Source organism: Oncorhynchus mykiss, chromosome 4, assembly GCF_057628025.1.
Source record: "Oncorhynchus mykiss isolate SJ-2025 chromosome 4, ASM5762802v1, whole genome shotgun sequence".
In the NCBI taxonomy this organism is placed as follows: Eukaryota; Metazoa; Chordata; class Actinopteri; order Salmoniformes; family Salmonidae; genus Oncorhynchus; species Oncorhynchus mykiss.
Window position 1 is genome coordinate 22,762,817 of NC_143025.1, and position 24,735 is coordinate 22,787,551.

Genomic DNA, 24,735 nt, shown 5'->3' on the forward strand with positions numbered 1-24,735 from the left:
ATTTGTACACTGTTACATCATGCCAATAAAGCGAATTGAAAATTGAGAGAGAAAGAGAGAGAACAATTGTTGTGGTGAAACGGCACCAATAAACAAAAATGTGCTGTTGTTGTGAATGTCCTTGAAGAATTTGGTGGCAGTTTGGTTGCAGTTGGCGGCACCGGTGTTTGTGTACTTGCTGATGTATTATCACGGACATGATCAATATTTCCCGGTACATCAATATTTAATGCACTCCTTCGCAGAAATCACCCACCAATAACCTATTGATCAGTCCCAGGCTGAATATACTTTTAGACTGTGTGAAAACAAACACAGGGGCAGGAAAACAACATGATGTATTTACCAAGGGCAACACTTTGAATGATGTCCACAGAGAATAGTTTGTTATATACTGCCCTGTATTTACTACACCTACACACTTATTCCCAAACAAGTGTAAGAAAACTTTGGAGCTGTGAGCATATTTGATGTTCCTGAAAACAGTAGGTCATGCAATACTTTTGGTTTGGCAAGTAAATCCTTCTTTCCATGTCTTTTTATTTGTGGTTATCTATCTATCTATCTATCTATCTATCTATCTATCTATCTATCTATCTATCGTGCCTTGCGAAAGTATTCGGCCCCCTTGAACTTTGCGACCTTTTGCCACATTTCAGGTTTCAAACATAAAGATATAAAACTGTATTTTTTTGTGAAGAATCAGCAACAAGTGCGACACAATCATGAAGTGGAACGACATTTATTGGATATTTCAAACTTTTTTAACAAATCAAAAACTGAAAAATTGGGCGTGCAAAATTATTCAGCCCCTTTACTTTCAGTGCAGCAAACTCTCTCCAGAAGTTCAGTGATGATCTCTGAATGATCCAATGTTGACCTAAATGACTAATGATGATAAATACAATCCACCTGTGTGTAATCAAGTCTCTGTATAAATGCACCTGCACTGTGATAGTCTCAGAGGTCCGTTAAAAGCGCAGAGAGCATCATGAAGAACAAGGAACACACCAGGCAGGTCCGAGATACTGTTGTGAAGAAGTTTAAAGCCGGATTTGGATACAAAAAGATTTCCCAAGCTTTAAACATCCCAAGGAGCACTGTGCAAGCGATAATATTGAAATGGAAGGAGTATCAGACCACTGCAAATCTACCAAGACCTGGCCGTCCCTCTAAACTTTCAGCTCATACAAGGAGAAGACTGATCAGAGATGCAGCCAAGAGGCCCATGATCACTCTGGATGAACTGCAGAGATCTACAGCTGAGGTGGGAGACTCTGTCCATAGGACAACAATCAGTTGTATATTGCCCAAATCTGGCCTTTATGGAAGAGTGGCAAGAAGAAAGCCATTTCTTAAAGATATCCATAAAAAGTGTTGTTTAAAGTTTGCCACAAGCCACCTGGGAGACACTCCAAACATGTGGAAGAAGGTGCTCTGGTCAGATGAAACTAAAATTGAACTTTTTGGCAACAATGCAAAACGTTATGTTTGGCGTAAAAGCAACACAGCTCATCACCCTGAACACACCATACCCACTGTCAAACATGGTGGTGGCAGCATCATGGTTTGGGCCTGCTTTTCTTCAGCAGGGACAGGGAAGATGGTTAAAATTGATGGGAAGATGGATGGAGCCAAATACAGGACCATTCTGGAAGAAAACCTGATGGAGTCTGCAAAAGACCTGAGACTGGGACGGAGATTTGTCTTCCAACAAGACAATGATCCAAAACATAAAGCAAAATCTACAATGGAATGATTCAAAAATAAACATATCCAGGTGTTAGAATGGCCAAGTCAAAGTCCAGACCTGAATCCAATCGAGAATCTGTGGAAAGAACTGAAAACTGCTGTTCACAAATGCTCTCCATCCAAGCTCACTGAGCTCGAGCTGTTTTGCAAGGAGGAATGGGAAAAAATGTCAGTCTCTCGATGTGCAAAACCGATAGAGACATACCCCAAGCGACTTACAGCTGTAATCGCAGCAAAAGGTGGCGCTACAAAGTATTAGCTTAAGGGGGCTGAATAATTTTGCACGCCCAATTTTTCAGTTTTTGATTTGTTAAAAAAGTTTGAAATATCCAATAAATGTCGTTCCACTTCATGATTGTGTCCCACTTTGTTGTTGATTCTTCACAAACAAATACAGTTTTATATCTTTATGTTTGAAGCCTGAAATGTGGCAAAAGGTCGCAAAGTTCAAGGGGGCCGAATACTTTCGCAAGGCACTGTGTGTGTATATATATACACACACACACAGTGGGGCAAAACAAGTATTTAGTCAGCTACCAATTATGCAAGTTCTCCCACTTAAAAAGATGAGAGAGGCCTGTAATTTTCATCATAGGTACACTTCAACCATGACAGACAAAATGAGAAAAAAAATCCAGAAAATCACATTGTAGGATTTTGAATGAATTTATTTGCAAATTATGGTGGAAAATAAGTATTTGGTCACCTACAAACAAGCAAGATTTCTGGCTCTCACAGACCTGTAACTTCGTCTTTAAGAGGCTCCTCTGTCCTCCACTCGTTACCTGTATTAATGGCACCTGTTTGAACTTGTTATCATTATAAAAGACACCTGTCCACAACCTCAAACAGTCACACTCCAAACTCCACTATGGCCAAGACCAAAGAGCTGTCAAAGGACACCAGAAACAATATTGTAGACCTGCACCAGGCTGGGAAGACTGAATCTGCAATAGGTAAGCAGCTTGGTTTGAAGAAATCAACTGTGGGAGCAATTATTAGGAAATGGAAGACATACAAGACCACTGATAATCTCCCTTGATCTGGGGCTCCACGCAAGATCTCACCCCGTGGGGTCAAAATTATCACAAGAACGGTGAGCAAAAATCCCAGAACCACACGGGGGGACCTAGTGAATGACCTGCAGAGAGCTGGGACCAAAGTAACAAAGCCTACCATCAGTAACACTACAACGCCAGGGACTCAAATCCTGCAGTGCCAGACGTGTCCCCCTGCTTAAGCCAGTACATGTCCAGGCCCGTCTGAAGTTTGCTAGAGAGCATTTGGATGATCCAGAAGAAGATTGAGAGAATGTCATATGGTCAGATGAAACCAAAATATAACTTTTTGGTAAAAACTCAACTCGTCATGTTTGGAGGACAAAGAATGCTGAGTTGCATCCAAAGAACACCATACCTACTGTGAAGCATGGGGGTGGAAACATCATGCTTTGGGGCTGTTTTTCTGCAAAGGGACCAGGACGACTGATCCGTGTAAAGGAAAGAATGAATGGGGCCATGTATCGTGAGATTTTGAGTGAAAACCTCCTTCCATCAGCAAGGGCATTGAAGATGAAACGTGGCTGGGTCTTTCAGCATGACAATGATCCCAAATACACCGCCTGGGCAATGAAGGAGTGGCTTCGTAAGAAACATTTCAAGGTCCTGGAGTGGCCTAGCCAGTCTCCAGATCTCAACCCCATAGAAAATCTTTGGAGGGAGTTGAAAGTCCGTGTTGCCCAGCAACAGCCCCAAAACATCACTGCTCTAGAGGAGATCTGCATGGAGGAATGGGCCAAAATACCAGCAACAGTGTGTGAAAACCTTGTGAAGACTTGCAGAAAACGTTTGACCTCTGTCATTGCCAACAAAGGGTATATAACAAAGTATTGAGATAAACTTTTGTTATTGACCAAATACTTATTTACACCATAATTTGCAAATAAATTCATTAAAAATCCTACAATGTGATTTTCTGGATTTTTTTTCTAATTTTGTCTGTCATAGTTGAAGTGTACCTATGATGAAAATTACAGGCCTCTCTCATCTTTTTAAGTGGGAGAACTTGCACAATTGGTGGCTGACTAAATACTTTTTTCCCCCACTGTATGTATGTATATATATATATATATATATATATATATATTACTATTACTGAAGAAGTGGAGAGTGGTGGTGATCGCTCATACTGTGTCTCTCAGTCAGTTTGACAGTAGTGAAATGTAATGAAATGTGTAGAGTGGGCTGATCTGTCTGATTTTGTCTGGCCCATTGGTTAAAGGGCTGATACACTTCCAGTAATGAGATATTTAAGATCTAGCTCATATCAATGGTTTTCAATGGACTGATAAGTAAAAATGGGCTTACACAAAAGTAATGGAATGAGGTGTTTTACAGTAACAGGTGTTTGCATTGGTAGTACTGTAGCAGAAATGTGTATTGAATCTCTCTCTCTCTCCCCTACAGAGACAGTGATGGACACGCGGACGGCCACAGCAGAGCTGGGTTGGATAGCGTATCCTGCCTCTGGGGTAAGAACACTCCACTTCATCTAGACCAGTGGTTCCCAAACCTTTTATAGTCCCGGGCCATACCCCTTCAAACATTCAACCTCCAGCTGTGTACCCCCTCTAGCACCAGGGTCTAATCTGTTTTTTTTGTTGCCATCATTGTAAGCCTGCCACACACACACACACACACAGACACACACACACACTATACAATTCATTTATTATACACTTATTTTTGTCACAACCCGGCTCGTGGGAAGTGACAAAGAGCTCTTATAGGACCAGGGCACAAATAATAACATAATAATAATCAATAATTTTGCTCTTTATTTAGCCATCTTACATATGAAACCTTATTTGTTCATCAAAAATTGTGAATAACTCACCACAGGTTAATGAGAAGGGTGTGCTTGAAAGGATGCACATTACTCTGCAATGTTGAGTTGTATTGGAGAGAGTCTCAGTCTTACATCATTTTCCACATAGTCTGTGCCTGTATTTAGTTTTCATGCTAGTGAGGGCCGAGAATCCACTCTCACATATGTACGTGTTTGCAAAGGGCATCAGTGTCTTAAACAGCGCAATTTGCCAAGGCAAGAAACTCTGAGTGCAGTCCTATCCAGAAATCTGGCAGTGGCTTCTGATTAAATTACATTTTCACAGAACCGCTTGTTGCAATTTCGATGAGGCTCTCTTGTTCAGATATCGGTAAGTGGACTGGAGGCAGGGCATGAAAGGGATAATGAATCCAGTTGTTTGTGTCGTCTGTTTCGGGAAAGTACCTGCATAATTGTGCTCACTCAGGTGCTTTGCTATATCACATTTGACATTGTCCGTAAGCTTGAGTTCATTTGCACACAAAAATCATACAATGATAGAAAGATCTGTGTGTTGTCCTTGTTAATGAAGACATAAAAGAGCTCCAACTTAATCATAGCCTCAATTTTGTCCCGCACATTGAATATAGTTGCGGAGAGTCCCTGTAGTCCTAGATTCAGATCATTCAGGTGAGAAAAAACATCACCCAGATAGGCCAGTCGTGTGAGAAACTCGTCATCATGCAAGTGGTCAGACAAGTGAAAATTATAGTCAGTAAAGAAAACTTTAAGCTCGTCTCTCAATTCAAAAAACGTATCAATACTTTGCCCCTTGATAACCAGCACACTTCTGTATGTTGTAAAAGCGTTACATGGTCGCTGCCCATATCATTGCATAATGCAGGAAATGCACGAGAGTTCAGGGGCTTTGCTTTAATAAAGTTAACCATTTTAACTGTTGTGTCCAAAACGTCTTTCATGCTGTCAGGCATTCCCTTGGCAGCAAGAGCGCCTCGGTGGATTCTGCAGTGTACCCAAGTGGCATAGAAAGCCACTGTTTGCACGCGTGTTTCCATTCCACTACTGTATGTCTCCCTGTCTGTCATGGCTTTTGTTCCATCAGGACAGATACCAACATATCCATCAGTACAGATACCAACATATCTTGACCGCCAAAGCCCATTTGATGTCATAAAGCTACCCAGTACTTTAAAAATATCCTCTCCTGTTGTCCTGGTTTCCAGTGGTTTGCAGAAGAGGATGTCTTCCTTAATTGACCCCCCATAAACGTAACGGACATATACCAGGAGCTGTGCCAGGCCCTCCACGTCTATTGACTCATCCAGCTGTAACGCATATAATTGACTGACTTGTATGCGTAGCAGTAATTGTTTCAAAACATCTCCTGCCATGTCACTGATGCGTCGTGAAACAGTGTTGTTTGATGAAGACATTGTCTGTATAGTTTCTTTGGCCTTTCCCCCCAGCATTGTCCCAGCCATATCCATGGCAGCAGGAATAATTAAGTCCTCCACAATAGTATAGGACTTGCCTGTCCTAGCCATTCGGTAGCTCACCATATAAGACCCTTCTAGCCCATTCTTATTAATGGTATCTGTTGCTTTTATATATGTCTGGCTACTCGAAAAGTCATCTTTATTCACGCTCAGGCTTATTTTTCAAATTGTCATGTTCTGTTTCTAAATGTCTGTGTGAAGGTTTCCCGCGATAGAGTATCGGTTAATGTGATTGGATGTTAATTATTTGACTAGGCTACCTGTATTTTACATTGTGTTGTTATTTCGCTGAACACTAAATGGTTACAGTTTATTTTTGGCAGTGAAACGAGGCTTCTCAGGCGAGAAAAAAACCTCACTCAAATGTATAGCCTCGTTGTAAAATATAAATGTACTGTTTGAAAATGTGAAGGAATTATTATAATTTTTTTAAATGGCCGTACCCCCGACTGCATTGCGCTTACCCCTGCTCTACACTATAGTTGCTTGTTATGTCACAAACAAAATTCAGGTGAACTATTAGAATTTTAGCAACCATGAAATGCCGGAGAGATTTCTGCATGGTACATCTGTAAGAAAGTGTTGTGAAAAAACTTCTGGGGGTTTCAGTGCACGTAAAAGGCAACATCGTAACACGAAAAACGCTTATCTCATACAATCCATGATTTAGAAATGCAAATGGTTTGTAGCCTAAATATTGATTGATAAGGGCCTATGCAGAATATTTTCTTTGGAATTCTACCTTCATTTTCAATACTTTATTTATACAGATTACAAACAGGAGAGGCAATAACTGGTACATTTTGTTTGAAATGTACCCACTCAACCACACAGCCACATTGTAAGAAATTATTCTGGGGTTAATTGAAATTGACAACAACAACAAAAAATAACCAACATATACTTTATAAAAATTAATGCAAGTCATGCAGAGCCCGTTGGCTAGCGGTAACTGACCCAGCATAGACACCTCACCCCTCTCCCCACTGAAGACCGGGGTTAAATTCCTTGCTCCAACATTTTCATCTCTTTCTCCCACCTATCTGTATCTCTGTCATTTCAGAACTATCTCAAAGTGTCAAATACCCCAAAAGTAGATTTGATTTGATTTGTTCATTTCATTTTACCAAAATAATATAAGAATATATCCAACATAATATGTTGGTCAAAATGTAAGTGTCTTTCATAACCAACGAGAGAACATTTTGTGATTGAACTCATTGGAAGTCTGGTTTTTATCACCTTTCATTTCCTATCTTGCCAAGTGACTCTGTTTTTAGATGATTGTGGGTAATCGTTTTTTGAATTGACAATTCTGTCACATGTTGTATGCATGTTTGAAGAAAGAGAAGTATACTTCTATGTTAGTATTAAGCTTGTTGTGCCATGATGTGTAATTGACAGAGGTGGGACCAAGTCATTGTTTTACAAGTCACAAGTCAAGTCTTAGCACTCAAGTCCCAAGTAAAGAAAGACAAGTCCGAGTCAAGTCTCAAGTCAAGACCGTCAAATATCAAGTCAAGTCTCAAGTCCTAAACTTTGAGTTTCGAGTCCTAAACAGGTCATAATAGTCGTAATAGTATATTACATATTACAATAGTATATTACAATAGTATATTACACTTACGCAAATCATGAATGCTTTTAAAAATATCTATATATTTATTACTTTCCAAATAAACATTATATTTCCATGGAAATACATGGGTAGCCATGAGAAAGACACCCCTCCACTATCGAGGATCGCTATGGGGCGCAATCGGGCGATGTAGGCTTGTACACAATCGCCCAACCTTAACACACACACTCGCTCTGTGTGGTTACCGTAGGCTAACGTATGTCAATAGTTTTAGGAACAGCAGTAACATCAGGTAGGATTTAGGCTACCAACTGCCTAGCCAGTTGTAGCTCAATCTTGGATGCAATGATCACGTTCCCACACTGACTGACTGTGTGGAGGCTTATTGATTTAATGTTACATTAGCCTACATGATACACCAGTAGATAAATAAAAGATATAGCTGTTGGCTATATTAGCAGCTGTAGTTGGCTATATTTATGCAGCTTCAAATGTCGAACAAAGTTGGAAATTGTTGCACCTCCGTCTGTAATTTTCTTCCTGCATGTTTTGCAAGTTGCAATCCATTTTTTGTTGATACAGTGTCGTCTTTATATCCGGAAATAATAATTTTGGGTCTCATCTTTCCAAGGGCTCCATCTGAATTCACCCGCCGACGTTCCCCTGCTCTGCCACGCACAACCTTTTCTCAGCTGGCACAATTTGATTGGCTGCTGTCCGATTCAAACTGTAAACCGTTAAATGAAGAGTTGATGAGCTGCACACTTTTTTAATAGCATCATTTTAATATTTGGGCTTGGGGAGGGTATCAAGTCAGGTCGAGTCATAAGGCTCAAGTCCAAGTTAAGTCACGAGTCATTGGTGTTAAAGTCAATGTCGAGTTGCAAGTCCTCATATTTGTGACTCGAGTCTGACTCGAGTCCAAGTCATGTGACTCGAGTCCAAACCTCTAGTAATTGATAATGATAAACGGATATCAAAACCGTCAGGCAAATTGATATTCAATGAGGACAGCACCCATTCCCACATTTGTGATTGTCAATGGAAGAGGCAAGTGTAGAATCCTCAATTCTCACTGCCAGGTAGTGCTGGTGGTTTCAACACTGCTTGACAATGCCTGCTAAATTGGTAAATGATCAAATTCAGAAAACAATGTTAAACATTAAGAAGTTAAGAAGAAGAGATCTAATTCTGTATTAGACAGGATTCAAAACATGATGGTGTTTAAAAGCTTTAGAGAGAGGAAACAACATCAAATGAGAAGGTATCTAATTCTGCTCTAAGCAGGGCTTGAGTCACCTAAATAGATTTTTCAATATTTTCTGTTAGTGCTCCCAGTCACTGGCAAGGTGTTGCACAACACTTGATTAAGTGGTGTTACAACACACCATGCAATATTTCAAAATATCTCAGGATTATGTGTTTCAATACTCCAGTAAAGTTACGTTTTCCTCTCTTTGAAGATGTTGGCAGCTCAGTTGCCACTAGTTTTGGTGTTCCAAAGCACTTCATTTTAACAGTGTATTGTTGATAATTCCACCCGGAAGGATGCAGTTACACACATTGGTTATAATTTGATGCTTAGTCTAGGATATGTAATTCTTCAAATTTAAATTGTTACAAAAGCCACAAACAATCTCATTAAATCCCTGTTAACAATAAAACACTGTTAGGTCTAGTTATGTATTACTTGCTGAAGGAAAGTCACACTCAGTGACACTGAGTACACAACGCCAGCGCAGAGCTCAGAGCTACCACATTGAAGATGCTATCGGAGGAGACGATGACCCACTAGCATTGTGGAGAGGAAATTAAGGTTGTTTTCCACTCATGGCCAACGTTGCCTGAAAATATCTGTGCATCTCTGCAACAACCACTCCGTCTGAAAGTGTTTTTAGTACAGCAGGCACTATTGTCACTCAACTCCAAAGTCTTCTAAAACCAGAAAATGTGAATATGCTCGTTCTCCTTGCCAGAAACCTTTAGGTAGACCTAAGACATGCTAAAAAAACAACTAGAACTTATTGTTCTTTATTGCAATTTATTATTTAATTTGAAATGAAGCCTATATTAAAATCCAGATGCATATTTTTCGAAAGACATATCCTATTGGATAGGCTAAAATATTTTGTCAAGCCTTGAAAAACTTACTTGCACTTGTTTGTTTTATTTGCGCTATTTCCTTACTTATTTTTTGTTTGCCACTGTATCTAAAAAAGTGGTAGTCTATAGTTGAGCGTACCACACCCTGCTGAAAAAAAACAGCAGAGACCAGCATTGGAGGGTCATACTGGCGATCAGCCTTCACTGTGTTTTTGCTGGTGACCAGCCTTCGCTGTGTTTTGGAAACTGGAGACCAGCCTTTGCCTGAGCCACACACAAACGTTATAACATTTGGGTTATGATCAGTTTATGGCTACTTCCCATATCTTGAGCTTGAGACCACAGTAGTCAAGTATACTTTTATAGAGTAAACTAGCTATTAATCTAATTAGTCTTGTCACGCCCTGGCCATAGAGAGGCTTTTATCCTCTATTTTGGTTAGGCCAGGGTGTGACTAGGGTGGGCATTTTTTGTTCCCTTTTCTATGTTTTTGTATTTTTGTTTTTGGCCGGGTATGGTTCTCAATCAGGGACAGCTGTCGATCGTTTTCTCTGACTGAGAACCATACTTAGGTAGCTCTTGCCCACATGGGTTTTGTGGGTAGTTGCTTTCTGTTTTGTGTTTTGCACCTGACGGAGCTGTTTCGGTTGTTCTTTCTGTTACACTGTATTTAGTGTTCAGTTGTATTTAATAAATGAGGAACACGTACCACGCTGCGCTTTGGTCCTCACCTTCTTCCACCAACGGCCGTTACAGGTCTGCAATATTGCAACACTGCTTGCGTCCGCCTGACTGTTACAAAGTGGCCCGGTTAACAATATGTAACGTTTATAACGCTATTCCCTCACTTTCTCTATTGCACAATTACAGTTCCGTCAAACATATGTATTACTAACCCTTCTTCTACATGTGGTTCCATGGGTATTACAGTCTCCCATCGAATATCAACAATAATACATGTACAGTGCTTTGCATAAGTCTTCATCCCCCTTGGTGTTATTCCTATTTTGTTGCATTACAACCTGCAATTTGAATGGATTTTTATTTGGATTTTATGTAATGGATATACACAAAATAGTCCAAATTGGTGAAGTGAAATTAAAAAATAACTTGTTTCAAATAATATATATATATTTTTTTTAACAGAAAAGTGGTGCGTGCATATGTATTCACCGTGTTTGCTAAGAAGCCCCTAAATAAGATCTGGTGCAACCAATTACCTTCAGAAGTCACATAATTAGTTAGGTTGCGCACAGGTGGACTATATTTAAGTGTCACATGATCTCAGTGTATATATATATATACACCTGTTCTGAAAGGCCCCAGAGTCTGCAACACCACTAAGCAAGGGGCACCAACAAGCAAGCGGCACCATGAAGACCGAGGAGCTCTCCAAACAGGTCAGAGACAAAGTTGTGGAGAAGTACAAGTCAGGGTTGGGTTATAAAAATATATCAGAAACTTTAAACATCCCATGGAGCACCATTAAATGCATTATTAAAAAATGTAAAGAATCAGAGGCAAAAAAAGACCAAAGATAACCCTGAAGGAGCTGCAAAGCTTCACAGCGGAGATTGGAATATCTGTCCATAGGACCACTTTAAGCCATACACTCCACAGAGCTGGGCTTTATGAAAGAGTGGCCAGAAAAAAGCCATTGCTTAATTAAAGAAAAACATTTGCAAACACGTATGGTGTTCGCCAAAAGGCATGTGGGAGACTCCCCAAACATATGGAAGAAGGTACTCTGGTCAGATGAGACTAAAATTGAGATTTTTGGCCATCAAGCAAAACGATATGCCTGGCGCAACCCAACCAACACCCATCACCCCAAGAACACCATCCCCACATGGAAGCATGGTGTTGGCAGCATCATACTGTGGGGATGTTTTTCATCAGCAGGGACTTTGAAACTGGTCAGAATTGGAGGAATGATGGATGACGTTAAATACAGGGATATTCTTGAGGGGAAACCTGTTTCAGTCTTTCAGAGATTTGAGACTGGGACAAAGGTTCCCCTTCCAGCAGGACAATGGCCCAAAAGCATACTGCTAAAGCAACACTTCGAGTAGTTTAAGGGGAAACATTTAAATGTCATGGAATGGTCTAGTCAAAGCCCAAACCTCAATTCAATTGAGAATCTGTGGTATGACTCAAAGATTGCTGTACACCAGCAGAGCCCATCCAACTTGAAGGAGCTGGAGCAGTTTTGCCTTGAAGAATGGGCAAAAATCCCAGTGGCTAGATGTGCCAAGATTATAGAGACGTACCCCAAGAGACTTGCAGTGGTAATTGCTGCAAAAGGTGGCTCTACAAAGTTTTCTGTTTTTGTCTTATTTCTGGTTTGTTTCACAATAAAAAATATTTTGCATCGTCATAATGGTAGGTATGTTGTGTAAATCAAATGATACAAGCCCCTACAAAAATCTATTTTAATTCCAGGTTGTAAGGCAACAAAATAGGAAAAATGCCAAGGGGGTGAATACTTTCGCAAGCCACTGTAGCCTATAGGATAGTTAAGCTAGCCTACGTCAAAACAGACGTTAGCCACTGCTCCATGATCTACCACCAACCACTCGACTTCAATCTGCTTTATTTTAATGGATTACAATACAGTATTTTTACATTTAGGTGGCTAATGAGAAATTAGATGTTTTAGGAGACATGTTTCAGCTAGCTAAGCTACCTAGCTTGAAGACATGGTATCAGTGCTTGGTAAACAACTAGCCATCTAGGAAGTTGATATAGTGTACATCAGTCCAATCAAAGTTACTGGGCAGAAGATGTTGATTTATCCGTAGTCAATGACATATGAGCACTGAAGAGGGGCTTTTGCTCTTGCTCTCCTAACAGGTGATGAGGTGACGTAGTGTCCCCATGAGTGATTGCACCATAAGCCAATCACGCGCAACAAGAGAGAACCAAATACACCTACGCTCTGTACTTTCCTCTGTCTGCCCCTCCACTACAGAAAGCACATAGCGAGGCTAAAACAGCTGCATTTTGAAGCTGCCTTACTCGATGCAAAATTTACCAAAACAATAATACAATGGGAAAGGGACCACCTATGCTTCATTAGATCAAGCAATTATTTTAATAAACTGATTTTTTTTTGCTTACTGATATAATATATTGTTGTGACATGAAATAATAGAATTGCATGCAAATCTCCTAGATATTTGAGGGGCTCTGTTTGTTTCCTATATTTCCTAACTCCTCATTCATACTGTAGGCGCTGGCTGGTAGCCTGGTTTTGAGTTTTCTGTGCCATGTTAAGTGGGGAGAGAGGATGTGCATCCGCTGTGTCTCATGCAATACCCCAAGGGTATACTTTAGTTTGAGCACACTTAGATTCCAATTTCAAGCTTGCCAAAAGATTAATTAAAACGCTTAGATCTCGCTCTGAACAATTAAGTTCTACTTATGTGCTACAATAAGTGAAACATTAAACATCAGAATTGGTCAAATCCAGAGGAGGCCAAGAAATGCCAGAGGTCCTTTTTTGCATGATCAGTTGTGAGAGTTTTAACGTGCCCTTTTTTCTACACTCAAGATTAGATTCTGTTGATTATATGTGCATGTCATTAAGATTCATTAAAATTCACAAGACAGTGCCGTATTCAGATTGACAGATTGACATTGATAGTGATTTAAATTGCATTTCCAAATGATAGTAAGTCTCATACTTGATCGATTCACACTTGATGATTATAGAAACTGATTCAGTTTTTTTTATATAGATAAAAAGTAATTTTAAACTGTTTATTTTACAAAATGGAAAATTAATAATGTTCTGCAAAATTAGGCGCATTTAGGCCCTTAGGGTTTGTTGTTTATGGGAATTTAATTAGTGAGATTAATTTAAATGAATATAGATTATATGCAGCAATATTCAAATCTATTTTACAGATGAATGATCAGCAGCAACAGGAAATGTGAAAATAGTTCATGACAATTTGTCATACATTTTTTAATTTAATAATACAAACTTCAGAAACATTTTAAACACCAAAAACACTACAATTTTTTTGAGGGTGCGGTTTTAGACTGCCCCCTGTCAGCAAGTCATTTGGGCTCCCGAGTGGCGCAGCGGTCTAAGGCACTGCATCTCAGTGCTAGAGGCCCTGGTTTGATCACGGATTGGGAGACAACCGACCCGGATTGGGAGTCCCATAGGGCGGTGCACAATTGGCCCAGCGTCGTCCGGGTTAGGGGAGGGGTAGGCCGTCATTGTAAATAAGAATTTGTTCTTAATAACGGACTTGCCAAGTTAAATAAAAAGTCAATAATATCTTTGACATTATGATGAAACAGTTTTTTGAAATTGTCCCTCTCATTTTCATCAAGGTCCTCTGAGGAAATCCAGTGTTTTTCTATAGTCTTCTACTCATATGGACACTGAGTCCCTATAGACAACAGAGGGAGATGAGATTGCAGGGGTTTTCAAAATTGTAGGTTATAAAGTGAAGAACAGATAAATTGAGTGTGTGGTGAAATACAGGCATGACCCGGAGCTAGATGCTCTGTTAGATTAAACGTTTAGTGGGTCAGAGAGAAACAATGAATTGAGAAGATTGAACTGGGCACTCGTGTGTTGGTGTGTACGGGATGTACAGCGATTTGGGTGAGTGTGGGAACAGAGGAGACTGCCTGTGAAGCGCCTGTACCCCTCCATCATCCCTCCATCCTCTGATCCACAGGGAGAACTCGCTATGGAGTCAGAGTTTATCCCTCGCTCACATTCCCACCACACTCCTCTTCACATTAAGCCTTCCTATAAAGTCTGCTCTTCTTCCTCCCCCCAAAAATGCACGACATGGATGTTGATCATTACTTGTTTAACCTGGGGAGGGTGTAATAGAATCTGAAGTTAGATTAGACTCTTGTATCTGTCCCTGATGCTACACAGACATTTAGAGCCAGGTTCTAACTTCATCATGGGAACCACTTCTTCTTGTTTTTAGCTGATAGGAGTGGAAGCTGGTGTGTTCGTTTGCTGCAGTAGCCCATTTGTGAGAAGGACTTACGAGTTGTGAGTTTTGAGATGGTGTTCTGCACACCACTGTTGTATTTTTCTGTTTGTAGCCCGCCTGCTAGCTTGCACCACCATTCTCCTTCGACCTCTCATCAACAAGCTGTTTTCACCCACAGGACTGCCACTGACCTGGATGTTTTTTGTTTGTCGCACCATTCTTGTAAACCCTAGACACTGTCATGCATAAAAAGCCCAGTAAACCGACCTTTTTCTGAGATCCTGGAACCGGTGTACCTGGCACCGACTGCTTAGGTCACTCGTTTTGCCCATTCTAACAGAATGCCTCGATGGTTTATATAGCAAGCCATGCCCACTTGACTCATAAACATTTTCAAATTGAAACCCCTCCCACCAGAAATTACTGTTCTTTACACAGACACACACAAAGAAACCGATGCATTTTTACACACGCAAACACACAGGATGTATTTCAGATCTGTGAAGACCAGAGCATATTGAGCACTCTGTTATTTGATTTTAACTCCTGATTTTCTGTTTTTGGGCCCACAATATAACTCTCTGCTACAAGCTATACAGGCCTGTATGAGTAGGAACAAACTGTTCCAAAACCCTGCTGTGTTCAAACAGCTTTGTGGTGTTTCATCCATCTTTCCTTTTAAAGCAATCTTTCTTTTTATTCATGATGAAAGAGGAACATACTGTTTTCTCACTGAAGGAGAGATTAATTTCCAGCTACAGTGCATTCGGGAATTATTTAGACCCTTTGACTTTTTAAAAAACATTTTGTTTCATTACAGCCTTAGTCTAAAATGCATAAAAAAATGTTTGTGTGTATTTTAGCAAATTTATGAACACATCTAAAAATTACATAAGTATTCACACCCTTTACTCAGTACTTTGTTGAAGCACCTTGGGCAGCGATTACAGCCTTTTTAATGTGGATTGGCTTCCATCAGGCAACTCAACCATAAAGGCCTGATTAGTGGAGTGCTGCAGAGATGGTTGTCCTTCTGGAAGGTTCTCCCATCTCCACAGAGGAACTCTAGAACCATCGGGTTCTTGGTCACCTCCCTGACCAAGGCCCTTCTCCCCTGATTTCTCAGTCTGTCCAGTCGGCCAGCTCTAGAAAGAGTCTTGGTGGTTCCAAACTTCTTCCGTTTAAGAGTGATGGAGCCCACTGTGTTCTTGGGGATCTTCAATGCTGCAGAAATGTTTTGGTATCCTTCCCTAGATTTTTGCCTTGATACAATCCTGTCTCGGAGCTCTACGGGCAATTCCTTCAACCTCATGGCTTGGTTTTTGCTCTGACATGCAATGTCAACTGTGGGACCTTATACTGTATAGACAGGTGTGTGCTTTTCCAAATCATGTCCAATCAATTTAATTTACCACAGCTAGACTCCAACCAACTTGTAGAAACATCTGAAGGATGATCATTGGAAACGGGATGCAGCTCAATTTCAAGTCTCATAGCAAAGGGTCTGAATACTTATGTACATTTCCAAAAACCTGTTTTCACTTTGTCATTATGGGGTATTATGTGTAGATTGATGAGGAAAGTGTTTTATTTAATTCATTTTAGAATAAGACCGTAACATAACAAAACGTGGAAAAAGTCAAGGGGTGTGATTACTTTTCGAATGCACTGTATGTCCACACTATCCAATACTTATTTCCACCATAATTTGCAAATAAATTCATAAAAAATCCTACAATGTGATTTACTGGATTTTTTTTCTAATTTTGTCTGTCATAGTTGAAGTGTACCCATGATGAAGATTACAGGCCTCTCTCATCTTTTTAAGTGGGAGAACTTGCACAATTGGTGGCTGACTAAAACCTTTTTTGCCCCACTGTATATGTGTGTGTGTGTGTCTGTGGTTGTGTGGATGAATGAGAGTGTCTGGGCTAAGGTGTGGAGAATCAGAGCAGGTGGTCAGTCCAGTTCAAGTGTTCAGCAGTCTGATGTCTTGTGGATAGAAACTGTCTCTGAGTCTGTTGGTGTCAGACCTCATGATAATATTTATGTTTCTTGATTCCATTCTTTTACGTTTAGATTTGTGTGTATTGTTGTGAATTGTTAGATACTACTGCACTGTTGGAGCTAGGAATACAAGCAATAACTCCCACAATAACATCTGCTATATTTGTGTATGCGACCAATATAATTTGATTTGATACCGCCTGCCCGACGGTAAGGGAGAGAACAGCTCATGGCTGAGGTGTGTAGGGTCCTTGATGATGCTGCATACCCTCCTCGGGCACTGTTTTGAGAATTTAGTATGTCTTGGATGGGTGGGAGCACTCAAACCTTCCACCTCCTAAACCACTTTTTCCTTCATAGAAGGCCCAGATCACAGTAATGAGGAGGAAGAGCACTCAAACAGACCCCCCAGAGTTCAAGAATTTAAACTAGTGGGCTCTCCTGCATATTCCCTCTATTGTGTCAGTCTAAAAGAGACATCTAACTTTAATCAGCATCTGGCTGGGTTAGGGAGCAGTGGGATGGGGAGCAGTGGGATGGGGAGCAGTGGGATGGGGAGCAGTGGGATGGGGAGCAGTGGGATGGGGAGCAGTGGAGCCTAGGCTCTTTGTTCCCTGCTGTTTCATTTATACACACTCTGTTACCTCATTAGGGTTGATGCAGGTGAGCCTGTTGATTCAGACCGTGGTGCTGTCTGCCTGCCGCTGACGGTCCTCATTATCACGCCTCTCTTCTCTTCCCCTTCTCCTCCACTCACAGTCACACAGACAGAGTAATCCTGAGAGAGGTGGAGGACAGGAGAGAGGAGGTTAGAGAGGGAGGACACTTTTACTGGAACGTGGATGAACACAGTGGAAAAGAGGAAAGACTTGGTCCAGTCTGATCATCCATGTTCACTCACTATGAAAACACACAGCTTTTACAGTACCATACCATAGTACGGTATGCTGTATATACTGTATATATCATATAGCACAGTGGTTCCCAACCCCGGTCCACAAGTACCCCCAACAGTACACATTTCTATTGTAGTCCTGGACAACACACCTGATTCAACTTGTCAATTAATCGTCAGGCCCTCAATGAGTCGAATCAGGAGTGTTTGTCCAGGACTACAACAAAACTGTGTTGTTGGGGGTATAGCATCTGATGTAGTGGATGTTGTCCACTGTTTAAAGGATTCCCTCTCATATGCATTTACTCTCTAAATATACACATATGGATAGTACATCCAGCTCCAGAGGAGTGAGTGTGGCTCTCAGGTTTATTTGTAGAAGTGAATAAAGCAGCGGGACCAGGGAAGTGCATTACAACTGAGGTGCGGCAGGACGCCCCATTATTTCCATTATGGACCAGAACCAATGAGGTGCAGCTGAATACTCTGTTATTTTTACCTGTTGGGGCCGAGGTGATGAGGTGCCATGGGATGCTTTCTTCTTCTCTATCTATCTGAGAGTAGCACAGAGAGGAGAGGACACACACATACAATACACAGAGAGTGAGACACTGCATCTGCTCCCAGGGCTGCTTTGTTCTCTCTCAGAAAGCCATCCATACATCCGTCCAGCCACCCCCTCACTCTCTTTAGCTGCCTGCCTGCCTGCCTGGCTAAGAGGTGACAGGGAAACAGCTTCATTTAATCATCTCCACTGATTGTGTTTGCTGGGACCCTCACAACAAGGACATGACAGGTTTTTATTAGAAGCCCAATTAACACTACCTCTGCTTTCTGTCTGGACTTTTGTTAAAGATTGAGCACCCGGCTTCCTAGTTATTAGGATCTGGAGCAGCAACAGTTGAGACAGAATCAGTAGCCTAGACAGTAGCCTAGACAGTAGCCTAGATCAGGTGCAAAAATAGGTGATTTTTTTTTTTTTACAGTGCAGGTGATGGAGAAGACTTGATCCAGAGATGTAGCATATTTACAGTGCCTTGCGAAAGTATTCGGCCCCCTTGAACTTTGCGACCTTTTGCCACATTTCAGGCTTCAAACATAAAGATATAAAACTGTATTTTTTTGTGAAGAATCAACAACAAGTGGGACACAATCATGAAGTGGAATGACATTTATTGGATATTTCAAACTTTTTTAACAAATCAAAAACTGAAAAATTGGGCGTGCAAAATTATTCAGCCCCCTTAAGTTAATACTTTGTAGCGCCACCTTTTGCTGCGATTACAGCTGTAAGTCGCTTGGGGTATGTCTCTATCAGTTTTGCACATCGAGAGACTGACATTTTTTCCCATTCCTCCTTGCAAAACAGCTCGAGCTCAGTGAGGTTGGATGGAGAGCATTTGTGAACAGCAGTTTTCAGTTCTTTCCACAGATTCTCGATTGGATTCAGGTCTGGACTTTGACTTGGCCATTCTAACACCTGGATATGTTTATTTTTTAACCATTCCATTGTAGATTTTGCTTTATGTTTTGGATCATTGTCTTGTTGGAAGACAAATCTCCGTCCCAGTCTCAGGTCTTTTGCAGACTCCATCAGGTTTTTTTCCAGAATGGTCCTGTATTTGGCTCCATCCATCTTCCCATCAATTTTAACCATCTTCCCTGTCCCTGCTGAAGAAAAGCAGGCCCAAACCATGATGCTGCCACCACCATGTTTGACAGTGGGGATGGTGTGTTCAGGGTGTGTTGCTTTTACGCCAAACATAACGTTTTGCATTGTTGCCAAAAAGTTCAATTTTGGTTTCATCTGACCAGAGCACCTTCTTCCACATGTTTGGTGTGTCTCCCAGGTGGCTTGTGGCAAACTTTAAACGACACTTTTTATGGATATCTTTAAGAAATGGCTTTCTTCTTGCCACTCTTCCATAAAGGCCAGATTTGTGCAATATACGACTGATTGTTGTCCTATGGACAGAGTCTCCCACCTCAGCTGTAGATCTCTGCAGTTCATCCAGAGTGATCATGGGCCTCTTGGCTGCATCTCTGATCAGTCTTCTCCTTGTATGAGCTGAAAGTTTAGAGGGACGGCCAGGTCTTGGTAGATTTGCAGTGGTCTGATACTCCTTCCATTTCAATATTATCGCTTGCACAGTGCTCCTTGGGATGTTTAAAGCTTGGGAAATCTTTTTGTATCCAAATCCGGCTTTAAACTTCTTCACAACAGTATCTCGGACCTGCCTGGTGTGTTCCTTGTTCTTCATGATGCTCTCTGCGCTTTTAACGGACCTCTGAGACTATCACAGTGCAGGTGCATTTATACGGAGACTTGATTACACACAGGTGGATTGTATTTATCATTATTAGTCATTTAGGTCAACATTGGATCATTCAGAGATCCTCACTGAACTTCTGGAGAGAGTTTGCTGCACTGAAAGTAAAGGGGCTGAATAATTTTGCACGCCCAATTTTTCAGTTTTTGATTTGTTAAAAAAGTTTGAAATATCCAATAAATGTCGTTCCACTTCATGATTGTGTCCCACTTGTTGTTGATTCTTCACAAAAAAATACAGTTTTATATCTTTATGTTTGAAGCCTGAAATGTGGCAAAATGTCGCAAAGTTCAAGGGGACCGAATACTTTCGCAAGGCACTGTATCAAATATAAAATGTAAAAAATTATGAAAAATAGTGGTTGACGAAAAACATAAACGTTTTGCCACTAGTAATATTATCTCAACTCGAGGACAAAGTGCAGAAGCGCTTCAAACACAGGACAAAACACCCATAAACTCACGCCTAGACAAGGCATCGTGCCCTAACCTGGCATAATCCATTCACACCTTTAAACAAGGAAATTCTTAATGAACATTGATGTTACACTTCAAAGGCAATACTAGCGTATAGCATGATTCACACCATAATGGCAAAATTTTACCTGTTAATGAAAACAAAGACTTAATTTACATAAACATTAGTGTTTACAACAAACAATGAAATGACCTCTTAACCTGGATAAACCAAAAACGAAAGGCCCGTAAACTGTGGTTAAAAGTCGTGCTTGACCGGCGCACACTCACCAAGGACCAATTCTTGGCGTTACAAAACTAAGAAATACTAATGCTTAACATTTTGTTTGTTGTGTTTACAAAATGTGTTTACCTAGTGCAAATGTGTTTTAGATTAATTTTGTAGGTCTACACTTGTAGATTGGTGAAAATCCACTTAGAATTAGTGTAGGATAAATTTTACCATAATATGTCTTCAGTCTGACACCATTATGCTATAGGCCCATAAGTGTATCCAATGGGTCTAACCAAGGAAGCAAGCCTTACATCACCACTCAGAATACTATAAGCAGGGTAGGGAAGTACCGCTGTAGGAAATTGATTACAAAAAAACTCTAATCCGCTACGTTACCAGCAAAAATATTTTAATCAGATTACAGATTCTTTTGAAAAACTAGATGATTCATTCTAGGATTACTTTTGTTTTCTCAATGACATTCAAATCAGCATTGAAAAAAGGCACAAATGTACACCTACTCATTCAAGACCTCAACTATAAAATTACACATGGAATCATGCAGTAACCAAACAAGTGTTAAACAAATCACAATATATTTGATATTCTTCAAATAGCCACCCTTTGCCTTGATGACAGCTTTGCTCACCCTCGTCTTTCTCTCAACCAGCTGAATGAGGTCACCTGGAATACATTTCAATTAACAGATGTGCCTTCTAAAAAGTGAATTTGTGGAATTTCTTTCCTCCTTAATGCGTTTGAGCCAATCAGTTGTGTTATGATAAGGTAGAGGGGGTATATAGAATATAGCCCTATTTGGTAAAACCCCAAGTCCATATTATGGCAAGAACAGCTCAAATAAGCAAAGAGAAACGGTCGTCAATCATTACTTTGAGACATGAAGGTCAGTCAATATGGAACATTTCAAAAACGCTGGAAGTTTCTTCAAGTGCAGTCGCAAAAACCGTCGAGCGCTATGATGAAACTGGCTCTCCTGAGGACCTCCACAGGAAAGCAAGACCCAGAGCTACCTCTGCTGCAGAGTTACCAGCCTCAGAAATTGCAGCCCAAATAAATGCTTCACGGAGTTCAAGACACAGACACCTCTCAACATCAACTGTTCAAAGGTGACTGTGTGAATCAGGCCTTCATGGTCGAATTGCTGCAAAGAAACCACTACTAAAGGATACCAATAATAAGAAGAGACTTGCTTGGGCCAAGAAACATGAGCAATGGACATTAGACCGGTGGAAATTTGTCCTTTTGGTCTGGAGTCTAAATAGGAGACTTTTGGTTCATACCGACGTGTCTTTGTGAGACGCAGTGTGGGTTTTAAAGCACATTTTCTTGCAATTCTATATGTTTTGCTATGTCTAATGTTTACTCGTGATATTTGAGTGACTAAAGAAGTACAATAATATCTATGAGCCTAAAAACCAGAATAAAAAAAAACATTCGCTGACAGGGGTTAGTTGATCTGGACATTTATGACAGGTCTATAAATAGCTCTCTAAGGTATTTAATGACTGACATGACAAGAGGAACTGATGATGCACTACCCAATTTCGAAATTGCACCTTGTGCATTCTACCATTACAATGTTCAAGAGTACAGTAAGTCCCTTGTTTTGTATTCTTAAGGCAGCCGTTATGTTTGCTTGGTTAGGGAACAGTGGATGCATGGCACAGTTGTGGCACAGCAATTTATGTTCTGTAAAATAGGTCATCTGTGGATAGTGCGGACATGGATGGTCTCCTTAGCTTGGCTCTGGCTGCACCGGGCACCCCTCCTCCATCTCTCTCTCTGTGGCTGGTACCTGGCTGTATTAATGTCTGCTTGGTGTTGAAAGGGACAAGTCGCTCTAATTCTGATGAATGGTCAGCCCAACGAAGAGGCGCAGAGCGAAGGAGAGGCGCTGAGAAAAAATAGAAGGTTTAACTTGTGTCAGGGCTCTCTGTAAACTCATTAATCATCTCAGCTCTCTGTGATCAGCTCCTCCTGGCCACTATTTCAACAGCGTCTCCCACAATGCACCGCTCCAGTTCTCCCCAACAGCCACAACTCACCACGTCACCTCTCGTTTCACACAACCCTTATGCATCACACATCCACACACCGTCATATCCATCTCTCCTCCCTGAAGAAGGCCTGGTTTGTTGGAGAAAACAAGAACTCCCAGGGGGTTGGTGTGTAGTGTACTCTCCACTAGTGTTTCTGTATCCATGCCTTCCTTAATCTGCCAGACTATGGGTTGCTGTGGCCATCGAGTGGGCCATCCGTTGGTCTAAGGAAATAAGGAGCTCATCATGTGGAGAAGTGGGCGTTTCAACATTATTAGGACCATTAGTAGATCATCATATTGCACATATATACAACACACACAACACACCCACATACACAGTGCACACACACACACATTTCTGTAATAATTATGAAGGACTTACCAGTGGTGTTAATGCACAGTAGCAGTGCTCCTGGTCCGTCACAGAACTGGTAATGTGTGAATTAATTAATGTGTGAATTAATGGTGTAGGGAAAGCATTGGCTGTGCTTAAGTCTTATCAGTGCTTTATGGCCGGCTCACAGCCTCCTAATGTGTGTGTGTACTGCTTTAATGCTGACTCCATTAACTAGGCAGCTCATTTTGAGGCTATGGGCCATCCTTTCCCTCAGGCTCTAATTCAATACCACGTATAATCCAACGTCTGTAATGCACCAAATGTCCTAATGTGGTGAGGCCTTGCTCAGTCCTAACTGCCCAAGATTGATTTTAGTTGGACCACTTGTCTGTGGTTACCTGGCTATGCCTGAGTGGATTGTGTTGATTGATTGATGCCTTACTCTAACTTGTGTTTGTATGTGTGTTCTCCACAGTGGGAGGAGGTGAGTGGTTACGATGAGAACCTCAACACCATCAGGACCTACCAGGTGTGTAACGTGTTCGAGCCTAGCCAGAACAACTGGCTCCTTACCACCTACATCGACAGACGAGGGGCTCAGCGTGTCTATGTGGAAATGCGTTTCACTGTCCGTGATTGCAGCTCCATCCCCAGTGTCCCTGGCTCCTGTAAGGAGACCTTCAACCTCTACTACTACGAGACGGACTCGGTCATCGCCACCACCAAGGGAACCGCCTTCTGGATGGAAGCCCCCTACCTGAAGGTGGACACCATTGCGGCTGACGAGAGCTTCTCCCAGGTGGACTTCGGTGGACGATTGATGAAGGTCAACACGGAGGTGCGGAGCTTCGGCCCACTGTCTCATAATGGTTTCTACCTGGCCTTCCAGGACTACGGGGCCTGCATGTCTCTGCTGTCCGTACGTGTCTTCCATAAGAAGTGCCCCAGCGTGGTGCAGAACTTTGCCAACTTCCCCGAGACCATGACGGGCGCCGAGAGCACCTCCTTGGTCATTGCCAGAGGCACGTGCATCGCTAACTCAGAGGAGGTGGATTTTCCCATCAAGCTGTACTGCAATGGAGATGGGGAGTGGATGGTTCCCATCGGGAGCTGCACCTGCAAGGCTGGCTTTGAGCCAGACAACGGCAACGTCTGTAGAGGTGAGTTCAGTTCTCCTCACTTACAATAACCCCTATCACACTGGCGCTTTGTCTTACTGTGTCATACTGTTTTACTGAACATTTGAAGGCATTGTCTCACTGTGGAAACAGTGGTGAGGATAAATGAAGTAAGGGCAGACACTGGAACAGACATTTTGTTTCGTCTGGCAATAAGTGCTGCCAGGGGATAGCTACTGTATGTGGGCTGCTAGCCAATCACAACTGTACCGAGTGACGACTGATTAGACCAGCAGCAGGCATTATATTTGAAAAGTTCATAATTGTAATCAATAATTCCATCAAGGGACAGAAAAAGGTTGTTTTGTCTATTGCCAGTCAGAAGCACAGAGGGAGCCAGAAGCTGATTGTACTTTATTTTGAAAATTCTAGTTTTAAATTGTGGTTATTCTATAAAGAGTCATTTAATTATTATTATCATGCTAATAAAGTTATTACGTTTTTCCATAAACTGTGTTCAGACCGATTTAGCTGTTTGGATTTTCC

General features: G+C 41.3%; 1 protein-coding gene across 1 annotated transcript in view; it reads left to right on the forward strand.

Annotated features, from left to right (window-relative positions):
• The window catches only part of LOC110521537 (ephrin type-B receptor 1), a 176,993-nt gene that overhangs the window by 37,499 nt on the left and 114,759 nt on the right, over window positions 1-24,735 (forward strand). Inside the window, exons 2-3 of the mRNA XM_021599141.3 lie at window positions 4,218-4,282; window positions 23,547-24,231. Of these exons, the coding sequence (XP_021454816.1) occupies window positions 4,218-4,282; window positions 23,547-24,231 (750 nt within the window). The remainder of the gene's footprint in view (window positions 1-4,217; window positions 4,283-23,546; window positions 24,232-24,735) is intronic.